The 20,966-nt window shown below is 37.8% G+C and overlaps 3 protein-coding genes and 1 pseudogene across 5 annotated transcripts in view; all 4 read left to right on the forward strand.

Moving 5' to 3' along the window:
* The window catches only part of LOC126765696 (uncharacterized), a 624,074-nt gene that overhangs the window by 216,015 nt on the left and 387,093 nt on the right, over positions 1 to 20,966 (forward strand). The gene's annotated exons all lie outside the window — the stretch shown is intronic.
* LOC126765721 (uncharacterized) overlaps positions 1 to 20,966 on the forward strand; it is a 488,551-nt gene that overhangs the window by 179,052 nt on the left and 288,533 nt on the right. The window lies entirely within an intron of this gene.
* Positions 45 to 20,966, forward strand: part of LOC126765720 (uncharacterized) — a 137,086-nt gene continuing 116,164 nt past the window's right edge. The window contains exons 1-2 of the mRNA XM_050483457.1: positions 45 to 2,791; positions 3,316 to 4,170. Coding sequence (XP_050339414.1) covers positions 3,468 to 4,170 — 703 coding nt within the window. The 5' untranslated portion in view covers positions 45 to 2,791; positions 3,316 to 3,467. The remainder of the gene's footprint in view (positions 2,792 to 3,315; positions 4,171 to 20,966) is intronic.
* LOC126765737 (uncharacterized) lies at positions 8,382 to 9,353 on the forward strand (annotated as a pseudogene).

Below are 20,966 nucleotides of genomic sequence, written 5' to 3' on the forward strand. Positions count from 1 at the left end.
AAAAATCTGGCAGCAACTTATATGGAAATTCATTTAAACACATTACGCACCAATGTCAGTGTGTAAAGAACGCTTGTAAATTTACGTTATTGCAAAAGCAACCCTTCCAAACGACCAGCTGATGAATATTATTGTGAAAATTAAAATGGAAAAGGTAAGAATGAAACGCGGAACATAAATTTTATTTAATTGCTGCAATTGTTTTATATTTCAGGATAAAAAGTTAAAGCAAAAGCGCCTACGGCTGAAACCGTCAGTATCCGACGCAATTAAAGATAGTCCAGAATCTTTTGAGGTAAGGGTTTAAGAAAAGTGAAAATGTTTAGGTACATATATTTGTTTTAACACGAATTTACGCATACCTTCCAGAAACCGACCTCTCAAAGGTTTTACGAAAAATTGAAGCAAAATACACCGGCACTTCAATCTGTCCTTTGCGTAGCTATGAAAAGCAAAATGAGGTATCTCAAAGCGGTGTACGTTACCGCGGCAGCCTGGAAAAACAAAACTGGGTCTGGACTACTCGCTAATGGTGACGAGTCAAGCGTATCAGCGCATGTCAACAAAACTTTGACTTACTGGGAGTTATCTTCGGACAACGCAAAAATGTAAATCCCGGAGTAATTTTTGAAAGCACTGACAGCATTGATGTACTGACTGATTCCCCTTGTGCTGATAGTTCGTTAAACGATACCATCGATTCCTACGACTTGTGTGCGCTCGATTGTGAGGAATTAGTTGACCCAATATTTCCTATAAGTAGCGATTGCAGTGCCGCCGCCGCGGGAACTTCTACACAACAAAGTTCGTTGGACTTTAGAAGTTCAACAAAAAAACCAAAAAGAAAAGGTGAAGCCCCGTTCAATAAATTGATTTTTATTCAGGAGAAAAGGTTGGAATTAGAAGTTAAGAAAATAGATTTAGAAAAAGAAAAGAATGAGGTCGAGTTGAAAAGAATTGAACTGAATAATCAATTAAAAATGAAAAGAACTGAAACTGAATCAGAAAAAGAAACCAAACTGGAAATTGAAAAACTGAAACTTGCTAGTGAAGAACGCATTAAAATGTTTGAAATATAGTTAAAGTTAAAATCAAAATAAATGTGAAACTTTAAGAGATTTCACATGGTACTTTTTTCGCAAATTTAAAAGATCTCATTGCAAAATACATATATTTGAATGTAACTAAATGTTAATAGGCACTAGGGTGTCCGTTACTTACCAAATTGATTATTTTTGACGAAACGCCCCCTAAACTTTTAGTTTTCCATCTAAAAAAAAATATCAGACCATAAAAAGCCCTTAATTTTCATAATAAACCTTGCCCCAAACACGATACATTTCCCATTGAAATTACATGGGATTTTGCAACTTTTTACGAATATTTTTTTTCTCTGGAACTTTCTCGTTTGTAGGAATAAAAAAGTCATATTCTTGTACAGAATTGAATGCTCTACAAAATAAGTCTGGACAATTTTTCGATATACTCACTCCTTTTAAAGTTATTCACGGTTAAAGTTAACTTCTGCTTAATTTCTGGAATTTTCGAACTTTTACGGCAAATTGAATTTTTTTTGTAAAATTCAATTGTTTATTCTAAAAAATATAATTTTTTGTTGGTCATAAATCCGGCTCTACTCTGATTCTTATCTAGAACAGAGTGAAAAAAATGATTTTCGAAATTTCATAAAACTCGGTTAAGGGGTTACATGGCTTTACAGGTTTCAAAAAATCGAATCCGTTTTATTGTCTTGTCTTATTAAGTTCTACAAGATAAGATAAAAAATAAGAAAAATTTGCAAATCAAATCAAATTTAAACCATTTGAGTACATTTGATTTCCTTTATTAAACATTCCTTAGTTACATTTGAATATTTTTTTTGATGTGCCAAGCTAAAACGCATCACCTGATAATTGTGCCTCTAGTTGTTTTTGTATACTGCACAATGTTCTGACCCAAACAAGAAATGCCGAAACGAAAATGAGTCACCTGATCATGGTCATGCCAGATAGGGCAGCGTGTACCTGCATAATGCTGATGCCAAATTGCACAGTATAACTCATATAAATTAAATGAGCATTGTAGAGCATTCAATTCCGTACAAGAATATGACTTTTTTATTCCTACAAACGAGAAAGTTCCAGTGAAAAAAAGTATTCGTAAAAAGTTGCAAAATCTCATGTAGTTTCAATGGGAAATGTATCGTGTTTGGCGCAAGGTTTATTATGAAAATTAAGGGCTTTTTATGGTCTGATATTTTTTTTAGATGGAAAACTAAAAGTTTAGGGGGCGTCTCGTCAAAAATAATCAATTTGGTAAATAACGGACACCCTAATAGGCACAGAAGCACGTTTTATTTTTCTTGTAAATAAAAGCATATATTAATGGACTTTAAAGATATGTAAACATGAGTTTCAATACTTTATTTTTAAGTTTCCATTAGTGATAACAATGAAAGGCACTTAGATGAACCTTCAACTGTTGGTAAGTTTTGATCTCCAGGCTCATCGGCTTCACTGTTTTCACTAATGCTTTCTTCGTCAACATCAAAACTACCGTCGTTTTATTTTAAAATAATATTGTGCAATATCGCACAAACTAATATCCACCGGCGGGAGGATGGAGTCATGTGTAGAAGTTCACGCAAGTGAAGAAAGTTCTCTGATCGCCATTCACTTGGGAGTGGCCAGAAACGATTCTTTTACACATGGCTCAAGCAGCTCACTACTTCCGGTCTTTGACCAAGTATCCTCTGGGTAGTCTAAGAACATCCTTTCGAAGGCGAGCTAATGTGAGGAGGCGAAACCTCCCCTACATAGGCTTGTGCGCTGGGTTTGGGACCCGCCACGTAAAAAAACACCCCCAATGAAAGGAAGCAACAAGCCTCGGATGAGAGACCCCCCTTTTGATGACGGCCATGGCAAACGATATAAGGACTACGATTTGAGGGCATGCACCCGGAATGTCCGGACCCTTAATTGGGAAGGTGCCGCTGCCCAGCACGTTGATGTCCTCGGGAAAATAAAGGCTGACATTACCGCCGTCCAAGAAATGCGATGGACGGGACAAGGACAGTGACGAATAGGTCCTTGTGGCATTTACTACAGTGGCCATATAAAGGAGCGCAAGTTTGGTGTTGGATTCGTGGTGGGAGAGAGAATCCGTCGCCGAGTACTATCATTCACTCCGGTGAATGAGCGTCTAGCCACAATCCGCGTCAAAGCGATGTTCTTCAACATATCGCTGATTCGCGCCCACGCCCCTACGGAAGAGAAGGACGAGGTGACCAAAGATGCCTTCTATGAGCGCTTGGAGCGCGCTTATGAGAGCTGCCCCCGTCACGATGTCAAAATCGTGCTTGGCGACTTTAACGCCAGGTTGGGCAAAGAAGGTATCTTTGGCACTACGGTCAGTAAATTCAGCCTCCACGACGAAACTTTCCCAAATGGGTTGAGGCTGATTGAAATATGGTTATCTGTAGTACTAGATTCCAGCATAAAAAAGATTCATCAAGCTACCTGGCTCCGGATCGAAAAACTACCAACCAGATCGATCATGTTATGATAGAAGGAAGACACGTCTCCAGTATTTTAAATGTGCGTGCGCTCCGAGGCCCTAACATCGACTCGGACCACTATCTTGTTGCAGCCAAGATTCGCACCTGCCTCTGTGCAGCAAAAAACGCACGCCAACAAACACAAGGAAGGTTCGACGTCGAGAAGCTGCAATCACAACAGACTGCCGAACGATTTTCTACTCGGCTTGCACTCCTGCTCTCTGAGAGCACTCGTCAACAACTCGGTATAAGGGAACTGTGGGACGGCATTTCAAATTCCTTACGTACAGCTGCAACCGAAACCATTGGTTTTCGGAAAGTTCAAAAGAACATCTGGTACGACGAGGAGTGCCGTGTCGCAGCGGAGAGAAAACAGACTGCTTACCCCGCAACGTTACGATCGACCACAACACGAGCGGGATGGGATAGATACCGAGAATTGAAAAGGGAAGCGAGACGCATTTGTACACAGAAAAAGAAAGAGGCTGAAATGCGTGAGTACGAAGAGCTTGATAAGCTGGCCGACAGGGGTAATGCTCGAAAATTCTACGAAAAAATGCGGCGGCTTACACAAGGTTTAAAGACCAAAGCATACTCTTGTAGAACACAATCAAGTGATCTAGTGATCGAATCGATGACGATGGAGCAGACGTTCCATTGCCCGACCACGAAGATCTTCGAATAGCAATTACCCGCTTGAAGAACAACAAGGCGGCGGGGCCGATGGATTGCCGGCCGAGCTATTCAAACACGGCGGCGAAGAACTGACAAGGAGCATGCATCAGCTTCTTCGAAAAATATTGTCGGACGAAAGCATGCTCAACGATAGGAATTTAAGTGTGCTATGCCCAATCCATAAAAAAGGAGACCCCACAATCTGCGCCAACTACCGTGGGATTAGCCTCCTCAACATCGCATATAAGGTTCTATCGAGCATATTGTGTGAAAGATTAAAGCCCACCGTCAACAAACTGATTGGACCTTATCAGTGTGGCTTCAGACCTGGAAAATCAACAACCGACCAGATATTCACCATGCGCCAAATCTTGGAAAAGACCCGTGAAAGAAGAATCACACCACCTCTTCGTCGATTTCAAAGCTGCTTTCGACAGCACGAAAAGGAACTGCCTTTATGCCGCGATGTCTGAATTTGGTATCCCTGCAAAACTAATACGGCTGTGTAAGTTGACGCTGAGCAACACGAAAAGCTCCGTCAGGATCGGGAAGGACCTCTCCGAGCCGTTCGATACCAAACGAGGTTTCAGACAAGGCGACTCCCTATCGTGTGACTTCTTCAACCTGCTTCTGGAGAAAATAGTTCGACCTGCAGAACTAAATAGAGAAGGTACCATCTTCTGTAAGAGTGTACAGCTGCTGGCGTATGCCATTGATATCATCGGCCTCAGCACCCGCGCCTCAACACCCGCGCAGTTAGTTCCGCTTTCTCCAGGCTAGACAAGGAAGCACAGAAAATGGGTCTGGCAGTGAACGAGGGCAAAATGAAATATCTCCTGTCATCAAACAAACAGTCGTCGCACTCGCGACTTGGGTCTCACGTCACTGTTGACAGTCATAACTTTGAAGTTGTAGATAATTTCGTCTATTTAGGAACCAGTATTAACACCACGAACAATGTCAGCCTGGAAATCCAACGCAGGATTGCTCTTGCCAACAGGTGCTACTTCGGACTGAGTAGGCAATTGAAAAGTAAAGTCCTCTCTCGACGAACAAAAACTAAACTCTATAAGTCCCTCATAATTCCCGTCCTGCTATATGGTGCAGAGGCTTGGGCGATGACAGCAACCGATGAGTCGACGTTACGAGTTTTCGAGAGAAAAATTCTGCGAAAGATTTATGGTCCTTTGCGCATTGGCCACGGCGAATATCGCATTCGATGGAACGATGAGCTGTACGAGATATACGACGACATTGACATAGTTCAGCGAATTAAAAGACAGCGGCTACGCTGGCTAGGTCATGTTGTCCGGATGGACGAAAACACTCCAGCTCTGAAAGTATTCGTCCCAGTACCCGCCGGGGAAGCAGAGGAAGAGGAAGACCTCCACTCCGTTGGAAGGACCAAGTGGAGAAGGACCTGGCTTCGCTTGGAATATCCAATTGGCGCCACGCAGCGAAAAGAAGAAACGACTGGCGCGCTGTTGTTAACTCGACTTTAATCGCGTAAGCGGTGTCTACGCCAATTAAGAAGAAGAAGAATATCCACCGGCATGCAAACTTTACCGAATTATCACTCTTTATTTGAATTTTGAGTTCTTTCAAGCTATTGAAACGTTCTTTCAATAAACCAAAGCAATGCTCAATTCTTATTCGGTACTGGCTGAACGTTCTGTTGAACAGAATTCGTTGATTCGAGGTGCCTTCCGTTGCGTTTATTCTAAGAGGAGTAATAAGGATCGAAGTTAATTTATAAGCACTGTCTGCAGCTAACCACTCTGATCCTGTTAGCATTTCAGTGGCGTTTGTGGACAGCTCGCAATTGTTGTATATCCTAGCGTCGTGAACACTACCGGGATACCCCAATACCATATGACGAATTACTAGTTTGTGGTGACACACACATTGAGCCTTAAGTGAATATATATCGGGTGATTTTTTAAGAGCTTGATAACTTTTTTTAAAAAAAAACGCATAAAATTTGCAAAATCTCATCGGTTCTTTATTTGAAACGTTAGATTGGTTCATGACATTTACTTTTTGAAGATAATTTCATTTAAATGTTGACCGCGGCTGCGTCTTAGGTGGTCCATTCGGAAAGTCCAATTTGGGCAACTTTTTCGAGCATTTCGGCCGGAATAGCCCGAATTTCTTCGGAAATGTTGTCTTCCAAAGCTGGAATAGTTGCTGGCTTATTTCTGTAGACTTTAGACTTGACGTAGCCCCACAAAAAATAGTCTAAAGGCGTTAAATCGCATGATCTTGGTGGCCAACTTACGGGTCCATTTCTTGAGATGAATTGTTCTCCGAAGTTTTCCCTCAAAATGGCCATAGAATCGCGAGCTGTGTGGCATGTAGCGCCATCTTGTTGAAACCACATGTCAACCAAGTTCAGTTCTTCCATTTTTGGCAACAAAAAGTTTGTTAGCATCGAACGATAGCGATCGCCATTCACCGTAACGTTGCGTCCAACAGCATCTTTGAAAAAATACGGTCCAATGATTCCACCAGCGTACAAACCACACCAAACAGTGCATTTTTCGGGATGCATGGGCAGTTGGCCACCAAGATCATGCGATTTAACGCCTTTAGACTATTTTTTGTGGGGCTACGTCAAGTCTAAAGTCTACAGAAATAAGCCAGCAACTATTCCAGCTTTGGAAGACAACATTTCCGAAGAAATTCGGGCTATTCCGGCCGAAATGCTCGAAAAAGTTGCCCAAAATTGGACTTTCCGAATGGACCACCTAAGACGCAGCCGCGGTCAACATTTAAATGAAATTATCTTCAAAAAGTAAATGTCATGAACCAATCTAACGTTTCAAATAAAGAACCGATGAGATTCTGCAAATTTTATGCGTTTTTTTTTTAAAAAAAGTTACCAAGCTCTTAAAAAATCACCCGATACATATGCTTGCGAGAAAAATATGCTTCACAATCTACAGTGGGTTTTTCCGCCAATTTTATCTCCGTTCCATCTACGTAGCCAACACAATGTGGTAGCTAACTGAGTGTTTGAACAACTAAAGCTCTACGCTCTACAGGGTCCGGCCAAAACAGAAACTGAGTTTTCCTTTTAATAATTTCATCAATACTCTGTTGGTCGTGACCTATTGAGAAATTTAAAATACAGCTGAAAAACAAACTTTAACCGATACATATGTAAATAGCTCACCTGTGTTACTCCACCATCGCTAATACCAAACAAACTAGCAATTTTAGTAATTGTTGCTTCTTCTCCACATGAACCCAGTCGGTACATTACTATAGCCAATTGAATTTGGATAGGGAACTGTTTACATGAACGGGGACCATTGAACACTTCGTCATCCTTTATCAGATCAATGATAAAATCAAATGTGGTTTTGCTGACTCGCACAATTTCTCGAAACCTGTTTTCATCCAAATGCGGTAATACATCTATTAAAAAGTTGGGTGATTTTGGGACAGAATGATGAACAAATGTAGATCCATATCTAAAATATGCAGCAGCTGCCAATGTAAAGCTAAAGTCTTCCATAATTTTATCTTCCTTTTTGCGTTGAATTTCTGAAATCATTTACATATTTATGTATATATGCGCCTTTAAAAAATTTAGCATTGACGCAAAACAATTACCGTCATGTTTTCCAAACAGCTCCAACATTAACAAATCAATTACTAATGCTTTTTCCCAAAGTTGAATAAATTTTGCTTTTTCGCTAACTTTCGGCATTTTAATATTTTGACACCCAAACAGCTGTTTAATACATAAGTGGCATTTACACAAGGAATTTGAAGTGCGTTCATGTAACACACTGCGTATTTGCATAAATTTATGCGATGGGTAATGCCTGTTTTCACAAGGTCATATTTGACGTCAAATGCTGTCAAAATAATGAAAACGGGTTGTCATATGGTGTCAGTTGCGTTTGCCGGCATATTTGCCAACGAACGGCAATTTAAATTGACAGCGAAATGAAAACAATCAAAATACGCTGGCAATATTTGGTCACTAGATTTGCCAACATGTTGGCAAATTATTTCCATTTGCTGCGCGAATGATGTGCAAAAATAAATAAAAAAGATTTTTCACTTTTCAAGGTAAGTGTTTTATTATATTTTCTAATTCAAATTAATGTATTATTCCAACCTTTTTCAGTTTCAAAATGGCAGAAGAAATGAATGCAAATACAGAAATGTTAATTCCAAGCATCAAGCGGGTGCGAAAAATGAACGCAAAGTGGACAGCGGAGGAGACTGAGCAACTAATTCAAGAAGTGGAGTCGAGGGAAGGAACCTGGAATTTCCTTTCCGCGGATTATCGCGATAGGAATTTGCGTGAGGCTCAGTGGCATGAAGTGGCAGAAACACTAAATATGCCACGAGCCGATGTATCAGCCAAGTGGAACAGCCTTCGTTGTTCTTTTCGCGTAAGTTTTTCCCATATAGTACACAATAGTACACAACAAATTGCATTATATATATATCTTTTAGGCGGCCTTCAACCGAAGGGCTCATACAAAAAGTGGACAAGGTGTTGGAAGAACGCCTACCATGAACCCACTCTACAATTCGCTAAAGTTCCTCGAGCCTACATTAAATGTTGAAGCGAGCACCACTTCAAATTTAATAAATGTAAGTATATATATGTATATATAATAATTTATAAAAAAAATATTAATATTTATTTTTCATGTGTTTATTTGTTATTATAGGACAGCTCGTCGACCCTGACCACTCCAACAATATTGTTTGAGTCGGAAACGGTATCTGGCGATATACCACCAACGCCGTCTACATCACGACCCAATTTAAGGAAACGTCGTGTTGAAAAACGACGATGGATACATTGAAGTAGTTCAACGTGCGCTGGAGACCCTCACATCTGCTACAAAAACTGATGCTTGGGATGATTTAGGCAACTTTGTGGCATCAAACGGCCGTGAGTGGGACCAAGAATCTCCACAACTGGCCAGAGAATTCAAGCAGGACTTATGTGAGTTGATATTTAAATATCAGCAGAAATTCACACGGTAAAAACAGTTGCAGAATTGTATATGTAATAAAACATAATTTTGCTGTTATTTTATAGCTCAGCATAATGCCGTTTAAATATAAAATCTTTAACTAGTCAAATGAAATGATGTACCTAATGTTCATTTTTTATATCTTTTTATATATATTTTTAAATGAACTTAGTATTTTTATAATTAGTAATAAAATAATAAATAGAAAATAAGAAATGAATTATATAAATATATATTGAATTCAAAATGATATAACTTTTGTAATTTTTCTATTTTTATTCATTTTTACACTTTCACGCACTTATTTAAAAATAATTATATCTTCAATTTAACAGCTATCAAAATTGCCTGTTCATAATTGACATAAATGAAAACAGGTGGTCAATCATCTGACACCAAAAATTGACGACAGTTTTTGAAAGGCACTGCAGTATCGACATTCGGTCAGTTTGGATGTTGTAATGAAAACGCATTTGCCACCAAAAGCACAGCTGTTCGTTTAGGCAGTTTTTGATGTCAATTATTTTGATCTAGTGAAAACCAGGCATAACATTATACGTTTAAATGAATACCCCTAATAAGTTTTCTTTACCAATACATAAGTGTATTAATGTAAAACGACTATATAAAAAAAATATTTTCCAAAACACTTATGTTTAGTAAGTTATGCACCAAATTTTATATTATTTTATACGAACATTTATGAAATATGAATACATTTTTAATAAATTACTTTCCTTGCAATATAGGCCGCGTTTTTATCGTTTGAATACAAAGTTTAGCTCATTTGGGCATTGAAGTAAAAAATGAAGAGAATACCCAGTGTATCTTTAAGGATACAACCATTATTTTAAAAAAAAATTCTCTGACAGTAATTTTTTTCAAAAAATCGTCGAAGAAACCACGTTCCACATATATTTTTACATAACATATAAATTTTTTACAAAAATCTGAGGCCTTGGGCATTTAAGGGTTAAGCAAATTAATAAGGGTAGTAGCTTATATTTTGCGATTTATAAAAGGAATAAGAGAATGCCCTGAATACTTAGTAAACTCAGAAATGAAAGAAGCTGAAGAGATGTTAATAAGATATCAGCAAAAATTGCAATTTAGAGAGGAAATTCAGAGTTTAGAAATCAAAAAAGAAATTAATCATAAAAGTAGCATTGCAAGCTTAAATCCAATTTTGGATAATAAGGGTATCCTTCGGGTAGGAGGTAGATTGGGTAATGCAAATCTTCAATTTAATCAAAAGCACCCAATAATACATTATTAAATAGGTCACATTTGTCATCATTAATAATTGGAAATATTCATAAAATAACTTTGCATGGAGGAAACAAGTTAATGGAATCAACGATTAGAAGGAATTACTGGATTGTAGGATTAAAGAATTCCATAAAAAAGACAATTAGATCTTGTAGTCGATGCATACGTTACCGCAAAGAAGTAACAAAACAATTAATGAGAAATCTTCCAGAATTCCGAGTATCTATGTCAATTCCATTTACACACGTTGGTATAGACTATGCAGGACCGATTCATATGAAATGTTCAAAAGGAGGAGGACAAAAACCATTTATAGGTTATATAGCTGCTTTTGTTTGTATGGCAACAAAAGCTATTCATTTAGAAGCAGTAAGTGATTTAACAACCGAAGCGTTCCTAGCTGCTTTGAAAAGATTTTTTGCTAGAAGAGGTAAAAGTCAAGATATATACTCGGACAATGGAACAAATTTTGTCGGAGCTTGTAGAAGATTATACCGAGATTTTAAAATGGCAATCAAAAATAATTCAACCGTAGCTCCCATATTAAAAGCAGATAAAATTCAATGGCATTTCGGGCCCCGGCAGGTCCTCACTTCGGAGGAATTTGGGAGCAGGAGTGAAGTCGGTGAAATATCATTTAAAAAAGAGTTATAGGCGAAAGCAAATTGACATTTGAAGAAATGATTACTTTGCTATCACAGATTGAAGCAGTACTGAATTCACGACCTCTATGTGCGATAGATAGTGAAAGCGATATAGACGTTTTAACGCCTGGCCATTTTTAATAGGATGTCCAATAATAGATTGTCCTGAAGCAATTAATGATAACCAAATAGGTTCATTAGATAGATGGAAATTAATACAAAAACTTAAAAAAGACTTTTGGAAACGATGGGAAAGCGAATATGTTGTAATGTTGCAACAACGCATGAAGTGGAAAACCAAACAAGCTAATCTCGTACAAGGACAAATAGTTATTACTAAAGATGAAGAAACTCATCTAGCCAAATAGCCATTAGGAAAAGTTATTGAAACTCATCCGGGAAAGGATGGAAATATAAGAGTTGTAACTCTAAAATTACAAAATGGCATACTTTAATGGCCCGTTCACAAATTATGCCCACTGGAGGTAACAAGCAGCAGTAGAACGGAGGAAGTAAATGATGTTACAAGTTTCCTGGCTTCAAGAATAACAAAAAATACTGCAACCTCAGAACGACCGAGTAAAACAAGGAAATTGATGATGTGGTTCTTAACGATACTCATGCTAGCAACACAAACTAAGTCATTATACATTAATGATACAGCTAAACCAGGAGCTTCAGTGACTAAACTGAAAAATAATACAACAATATATTTGGAACCGATTAGTAAAGTGGACATAATAAATTCAATATGAAATTTAATTTTCTTTAACGAATTAGGTACTTATTATGATCGGATGCATAAAGTACAAGAATTTATTAACAGACTTGAACATTAATGCAAAATATTGACCTATTACGAAGATGGCTGCATAATGATTACTGCAACTTTAAAGGACAAATATAATAGTCTTAAAACAAATAATGAATTGTTTATGAAAGAACAAAATAGAAAAAAGCGAGCACCATTCGAATTCGTTGGTTCAATTTACCACAGTGGCGCACGCAGGAAAAAAATTGGGGGGGGGGGGGGGGGGGGGGGGGGTTTTGGTAAAAAGACAAGGTTTCATTATTTTATTCACAAATTGAAGTCTAATCTTCTTTTATTTTCAGCGTTCACTTGAAGACAGATATAGGGATTGTTGCTCCAATCTTTAAAAAACGATGCACTGTTTTGAAAATTTTTGCATCGCAACAATTCAACGCGTCTAAAAAAGTAAGAAAATATAATCTGAAGAAAAGATTTTTAACCTTTTCCACATTCTAAATTCAGCGCGATCTTTTTCATCAGCGGACCATTGCTTTTCTAAAACACGAACAGTTTCCTGCATCTCAATAACGTCAAGATTTATGCATTTATTTGGCAAAATGTTTTCAATTTTGGAAAGCAGCTCTCGATGTTTTAAAAATCGTTGATTGATTTGGTCCAAAAAATTATCTAAAAACGGTATATAAATTGATCTGCGGTAATATTCTTCCGGTTCGCCTTCATAATTGTCGCGATTAGTTTGCCGTTTCGCCAAACGCGGAATTGTGATTTCTAAATCTAATTCTACGGCTATTGTTTTAACTGATGCAAAAATTAGTTTAAACGATTGTTCAGAATCCTTACGCATTTCACTAATTTCAGCATACAAATTATTTGCATAAGCAACGCAGCTGCACAGTCTATTTGCTGCAAACATAGGCTTATGTGTTTTGATAATGCAAAAATTGGCTTTAGTACGCACGTACGCACATAATTCATTTGTTCTATTCTCATTCACGCTCTAATCCTTAGTGACAAATGTTGCCGCGAGCTAGAAAAATTAAGTATATGTTGCCAAGCAAAAAAAGTATCAAAAAGTATCAAAAGCACAACCGTTGTTTTAAAAATTTTCATTTGAAAAACAAATAATAAGTAAAGTTTTGTATCTAATTCAGACCAGTTTTTTCTGGTTGTTTTTATTAAAAATATAGACATTTTAGTTAAGACACTCAAGTATTTTTTTGCGAATAGCATAATTTTTTTTAATTTAAATTTATTTCACAACAGTTTGCTCATGGAACGAAAACTGAAAGTCATATTAAATGAGTTTTTATTTTTCCTGTATTATGATTAACAATAAACTCTAAAAAAAATAATAGAAACCTTATTGGTGACTTTTCAGTTCAGAACTAATTTTCAAAAGAAGTCCATTTTCGACTCACAATTCCCCTTAAATCTAAAAAAAAATCCAGTTCAGCAGCCACAGAGTTATAAGGCATCATCTCATTACTCATAACTCATTACTTTGAAGCAAATTCAAAAAATGTCTCTGTCCAGTTTATATTTTTCTGGGTTTTTTAATTGGCCTACATTCCCACAACTTTTTAATACTATCCAGATACAATAGGTTAGTTTTTAGTTTAACATTTTCATATTTTCAAAAAATTAAATTCTATCAGCAGAAAAGTGTCAAAATAGGCCGTTTGTGAACAAAAAAGTATCAAATCACAAAATTTAGAAAAAAAAGTATCAAAAAAGATACAATTGTATCATCGTCGGCGGAAAGATTGCGTTGAAAACAACAAATTACAATTTTTCAAATGACTATGTAGAATGAAATTCTAATATTTAAAAATTCAATTACTTTTGGGGCTTAGCACCCCAAAACAAAACCACCCCGCCCCCCCCCTGCGTTCGCCCCTGATTTACCATATACTCGTACAAGTATTATTCGGAATTACGGATGCTGATGACCGAGAAGAAGACGATATAGCAAAATTGTTTAAAAGGCAGACAGCAGTAGTTGATTCTACCATAAACATATTAAAAAAGACAAGATATGAAGTTAACCGTAATTTTAAGAAAATGAATCAACAACTTAATAAATTTTATAACGAACTAATAAGAGATCAAAATGGTGAGCGAATGACCTTGATGTTTCAAATATTAACAATTTCAATAGGAATAGTTATGGACGAATGTGAAGAAAACTAAACTTCGATAATTAATCTTCTAATTGCAATAAATCATGGTCGCATAAATCCAAAACTATTAAAGCCTTCGCAACTTAATAAGGAAATTGAATTTATTAGAAACAAACTACCACACAAAAAATAACACTACCTGGAAGACAATCGGGTAATGAATTAAAAGAAATTTATAAATCGATTACTGCTAAAGGTTTAATTGTTGATTCACGACTAGTCATAAACATAGAAATTCCCTTAATATCGTATGAACCGTCAAACGTATATAAATTAAATCCACTTCAAATAAAATACAAAGGGAATATGATTATTCCAGATATAAAGGCAGAATATTTAATATACAAGTTTGATTTGAATCAATATTCACTTATAAACCAAGTAGATCTAGATAAATTTTCTACTAACTCAGATAATCATTACCAATGTCCTGGAAATTTAGCTTGGAAATCAGCGACGGATAATTAATGTGCATTAGCAGCTTTAAAACAATTAGAAAATGAAGAATGTGATTTCAAACCTTCTACAAATGAAAACGTTTGGATAAAATTATCTTCTCAAAATCGGTGGCTTTACAAATTATTTAGCAAAGCAATGATATATCTAGAGTGTGATAATAATCAACAATTGCATATGGAAATCCCTAGTCAAGGCATTATGACAATAAGAGAAGGATGCACAGCCCGACATGAAGGAGTAACTTTAACAGCGTCTCGCCACGTACAATCTGAAATTAATAAAGAATTGCTATCCTCTTCTTGGGTTTAAGATATTGAAGATATTCCAGAATTACAAATTAAACCTTTTGATTCAACATTAATAAACAATACCAAAGATATCGCACATCTTAAACAACAAATAGAACTCCTAAAAACCGGAAATATTTAATTAAAATGTATAAATTTTCATCACGTAAGTGGTCACGTTTCGCTAACATTAGTTTTGATAATAGCATTAATCATTACTATTTTATATATAAGATCCAAGAACTGTGACTGTTCCATTTGAACTTCCAGTTAGACATAATTAAAAAATATTAATAATAAAACATAATATACAAGTAAAGTTAAGATACAACTTTAGCCCCTGCAGAATGTTCATAAATATATGAACATGAAAGTCTTATTACATTAAGATTGAATTATATGTAGAACATTATATTTTTGACACAAATACATTAATACATAAAAATACACATGTAAGCAATAAATTAAATAAAAAGTATATACAATCCACTAAATGTCAAGTGCAATGGTAAGCAACAAAATTGTAATATGAGACTTACTCATAAAAATGTAAAAATCATTGCATTTAAAAGAAAACTCATAAATTAGGGTATACATAATATTAATATTACTATACAAAACATACATACTCCAAATATTAATGCACACACGCAACAGATAAGAAAGTATCAAGCGTATGTACGTATGTGTAGTATAAGTGCGTTAGATGCACTAATCTAAATAGCTGTAAAATATCAGTGCGTTGGTATCTGAAGAATGCAATAAAAATAAAATACATACATACACATGTGTAAGCATACACACATATACAAAGGAACCTAGTTAAGAGATTAGAATTAAGAAAAGTATTGACGAAACAAATTTAAATAAAGAATTTCAGAGTCAAACATGAACTCTCACAATACGGATTAAAAAGAAGTGTTTTTTCTGTACAGAGCTATTTGCGTGCCACTTCGAGTTTTCCGCAGATTTTTTTTATTTTTGGATATTTTGGAACCCACACTCCTTTTGTAATGCCTCACAGATTTCTTCAGGGGTGGTTATCTCGTCCAAGTCTTTGCACATAATGGTAATATTATGGGTTTTTGGCTGTATTACGGCTTTCGAATGTGTGGCTCTCTTTTCTGCTTGATTTTTTAATTCGATTAGTAGGTCTCCTTTGAGGGTTTTTTAATGTACCTCTCGTTTGAACCCAGTTCTTCAAGGCCTATGTCACATTTTATTTTCTTCAGGATATCGGCTTACGACGCTCCCTCCTTTTTTGTTAAAATAATAGCGTCTGGTTTCGATCTGATTCTCTTCTCCATCGGTTTCTCTTTCTAACAACGTCTATCCATTTCTCGCCTGCGGGCTTGTCTCCCAAACCGTCTTTGTGCATGAATTTAGTGACCTCACTATATGTTGCTTGCACTTTGTAGCTCATGTTTTTGGGCTTCTTCGTTGGTGGAAAATATCCCAATATCTCTCGTGGTCTTTTTGGTGCATTTTTTTCACTTTGAATAGGGAATACCTGCGACGCTTTCCCTACCATGACTCTTTTCGACCGATTCTCTTGCTTTTCATACAAGCAGCTTAAAAGATCACGCATAGCTTGATTTATATGTCTCTGGCCGGACATCATGCTTTCGAGCTCTCTAATTTTTTTACCCAATTTGAAGAAAATATTGGGATTTTCACTATTCTAAAGCTGCTCAGATTTACCGCCTTTGTCTGTTTGGTCGGTATTTTCACATCTTTCTGCTGATCCAGCAGCGGTGGATTCTTCATGTTTGCCTTTTGGAGGCGTTCTCCAAATTTTTGAGTTCCTCCGAAAAGGATTCTCTGGTGTACATCCCAAACTATTCTCAGAGGCTATAACTCTGCCAGAAAATAGTTGGGAACACCTGTCAGTGGGTACGTTCAGTCCTTTGCCCTAACAAACCTTACTTTTATTTTGTTGGCTGGCAATGCCGTAACCAAAAGCAAAACGATAAAGGGAAGAAGGAGAAACGAAACAAAAAACAGCTGATTGACCAAATCAAAACGGCAAAAAATAATTGAGTGCACGTTTTGATTCGCTGTTACGTGGGGAAATTCCTATTTAATTCCTATATAAATTTGCCAAAAAAGGAGCAGGTAAGTGCCAAATAAATTCTAATGAACCAATTTTTGTACTTATCTAATTTTTGTGATTAGCATTCAATCAATTAAAAGTCCAGCTCCAGTCTCCCGGTAAGTCTCAAACAAAAACAAGTTTGCTATCGCTTTAAAAAACCACAAATTCTTGCAGATATCCTAAACCACTAAGAAACACGTCTACTTTCACTGACTACTTTTCACATAGTAGCTATCTGTATTGATGCCATGTATTTGTAAAGCTGAAATACAGCTGTTTATCTCCCGCTGTAAAAATCTGAGTTCGGTCTCAGATTCTGTTGAAATGTGCGGAAGCTTGAAAAATAAATTTAATTGTAAGTTGACAAGCACTCGCTTGTTTTCATATTTACACAACAAATTATTCCAAGCCAATGCGAATCCGTCATTCGTTAGTGGCGCTTTCGAAATGATAGCTTTTGCCTCACTTCACGTTTTTTGGTTCAGATGGAATAACTTTTCCACTGGAGATAGCCTTAGGTTATTCCCATAAATGGCGGCAAATAAATCACTAAATGAAGGACATTGTAAAACATCGCCATGAAATATTTCTGTTTCACATGGCGGTAAGTTGATGGAATAACGAGTTCTACCGTTTGTTGTAACCGTTCAGATTGAATCACTGTTGAATTTAAAGTTGGGCTTTCGTTGAACGCCGTGAGGTTGTGCATGTGTTCGCCCAGCAAGGCCGCGCAACACACATAAGCGTGGTAACAGCTTGAATATTTCAGCTTAATGTCGACAATTGAGCTTGTGTCGGAAGGATCCACCTTTGGCAAACATAACTTGTATTTTGACTTTACTTCTTCTTCTTCTTCTTCTTAATTGGTATAGACACCGTTTACGCGATTATAGCCAAGTTAACAACAGCGTGCCAGTCGTTTCTCCTTTTCGCTACGTGGCGCCAATTGGATATTCCAAGCGTAGCCAGGTCCTTCTCCACTTGGTCCTTCCAACGGAGTGGAGGTCTTCCTCTTCCTCTGCTTCCCCCGGCGGGTACTGCGTCGAATACTTTCAGAGCTGGAGTGTTTTCGTCCATCCGGACAACATGACCTAGCCAGCGTAGCCGCTGTCTTTTAATTCGCTGAACTATGTCAATGTCGTCGTATATCTCGTACAGCTCATCGTTCCATCGAATGCGATATTCGCCGTGGCCAACGCGCAAAGGACCATAAATCTTTCGTAGAACTTTTCTCTCGAAAACTCGTAACGTCGACTCATCGGTTGTTGTCATCGCCCAAGCCTCTGCACCATATAGCAGGACGGGAATTATGAGCGGCTTATAGAGTTTAGCTTTTGTTCGTCAAGAGAGGACTTTACTTTTCATTTGCCTACTAAGTCCAAAGTAGCACTTGTTGGCAAGAGCAATCCCGCGTTGGATTTCCAGGCTGACGTTGTTGGTGGTTAATGCCGGTTCCTAAATAGACGAAATTATCTACAACTTCAAAGTTATGACTGTCAACAGTGACGTGAGAGCCAAGTCGCGAGTACGACGACTGTTTGTTTGATGACAGGGGATATTTTTCTTTTTGCCCTCGTTCACTGCCAGACCCATTTTCTGTGCTTCCTTGTCCAGCCTGGAGAAAGCAGAACTAACGGCGTGGGTATTGAGGCCGATGATATCAATATCAGCAGTTGTACACTCTTATACAAGATGGTACCTTCTCTATTTAGTTCTGCAGCTCGAACTATTTGGTGTTATTCTACGTCAGTTTACACAGCCGTATTAGTTTTGCGGTGATACCAAACTCAGACATCGCGGCATAAAGGCAGCTCCTTTTCGTGCTGTTGAAAGCAGCTTTGAAATCGACGAAGAGGTGGTGTGTGTGGATTCTCCTTTCATGGGTCTTTTCCAAGATTTGGCGCATGGTGAATATCTGGTCGGTTGTTGATTTTCCAGGTCTGAAGCCACACTGATAAGGTCCAATCAGTTTGTTGACGGTGGGCTTTAATATTTCACACAATACGCTCGATAGAATCTTATATGCGATGTTGAGGAGGTTAACCCCACGGTAGTTGGCGCAGATTGTGGAGTCTCCTTTTTTATGGATTGGGCATAGCACACTTAAATTCCAATCGTTGGGCATGCTTTCGTCCGACCATATTTTACAAAGAAGCTGATGCATGCTCTTTATCAGTTCTTCGCCGCCGTGTTTGAATAGCTAGGCCGGCAATCCGTCGGCCCCTGCCGCTTTGTTGTTCTTCAGGCGGGCAATTGCTATTCGAACTTCTTCATGGTCGGGCAATGGAACGTCTGCTCCATCGTCATCGATTGGGGAATCGGGTTCGCCTTCTCCTGGCGTTGTGCGTTCACTGCCATTCAGCAGGCTGGAGAAGTGTTCCCTCCATAATTTAAGTATGCTCTGGGTCACTAGATCACCTTTGGGGGTTCTACAAGAGTATGCTCCGGTCTTGAAACCTTCTGTAAGCCGCCGCATTTTTTCGTAGAATTTTCGAGCATTACCCCTTCATACTCTTCGTACTCACGCATTTCAGCCTCTTTCTTTTTCTGTCTAAAAATGCGTCTTGCTTCCCTTTTCAACTCTCGGTATCTATCCCACCCCGCACATGTTGTGGTCGATCGTAACTTTGCGAGGTAGGCAGCCTGTTTTCTCTCCGCTGCGACACGGCACTCCTCGTCGTACCAGCTGTTCTTTTGCACTTTCCGAAAACCAATGGCTTCGGTTGCAGCTGTACGTAAGGAGTTTGAAATGCCGTACCACAGTTCTCTTATACCGAGTTGTTGACGAGTGCTCTCAGAGAGCAGGAGTGCAAGACGAGTAGAAAATCGTTGGGCAGTTTGTTGTGATTGCAGCTTCTCGCCGTCGAACCTTCCTTGTGTTTGTTGACGTGCGTTTTTTGCTGCATAGAGGCGGGTGCGAATATTGGCTGCAACAAGATAATGCTCCGAGTCGATGTTAGGACCTCGGAGCGAACGTACGTCTAGAACACTGGAGACGTGTCTTCCTTCTATCACAACATGATCGATCTGGTTGGTGGCTTTTCGATCCGGAGTCAGCCAGGTAGGTTAATGTATTTTCTTATGCTAGAATCTAGTACTACAGATAACCATATTTCGGGCCCCCGCGGAGTCAATCAGCCTCAACCCATTTGGGGAAGTTTCGTCGTGGAGGCTAATTTACCGACCGTAGTGCCAAAGATACCTTCTTTCCCCACCCTGGTGTTAAAGTCGCCAAGCACGATTTTGACATCGTGGCGGGCGCAGCTCTCATAAGCGCGCTCCAAGCACTCATAAAAGGCATTTTTGGTCACATCGTCCTTCTCATCCGTCGGAGCGTGGGCGCAGATCAGCGATATGTTGAAGCTTGTTGTACTTCAATTTGGTTGTTTGCTGTTGGAGCAAAAGACTCCTCAAACTCCAGTAGAGCGTCTGCAGCTCTGCTAAAGGCTCTGATGGATTCCATTGTTTTGAAAATTGAACCGGAACTGCAAAAATGTTGCACAAAATCGGATCTGAAACTTTGGAACTTTGAAATTAAAATTTAAAAAAAAAATATTTGTAAATATGTTGCAAAATGTTCAAAAGTTACAGAACCAATCACAGACAAACTTCAAATATAGTTGATGATAGGTAGTGCGTTGTTTCTTTATAAAGCGCGAAATTTCGAAAGAACAAAAAATAATAATGAAATTAGTAAAGTATTTTCTTCGTTCAAATTTAATTTGAATGTGCTTGCTATGTAATCGTCCCAATGTACTTGCACGCCTAGTCTTCGACTATGTACATAAACAAAAATTGATTTGTGATTAGTTGCTTTATTTAAATCTAAATACAAATACAAATAAAAATTCACAAGCACTTATTTGATTTATACCAACTATTCCCTTTCACTTTTGTTCATGGGGTTATTTTCGAATTCACCACTACACTCTTCTATCACATAACTTATGCACAAATTAACCAATCTATTGCCTTATAGCGCAAGCAGAAGTCCAAAATATGTTTGGCTGTAACTTGTGT

Source organism: Bactrocera neohumeralis, unplaced genomic scaffold, assembly GCF_024586455.1.
Source record: "Bactrocera neohumeralis isolate Rockhampton unplaced genomic scaffold, APGP_CSIRO_Bneo_wtdbg2-racon-allhic-juicebox.fasta_v2 cluster11, whole genome shotgun sequence".
Lineage (NCBI taxonomy): Eukaryota > Metazoa > Arthropoda > Insecta > Diptera > Tephritidae > Bactrocera > Bactrocera neohumeralis.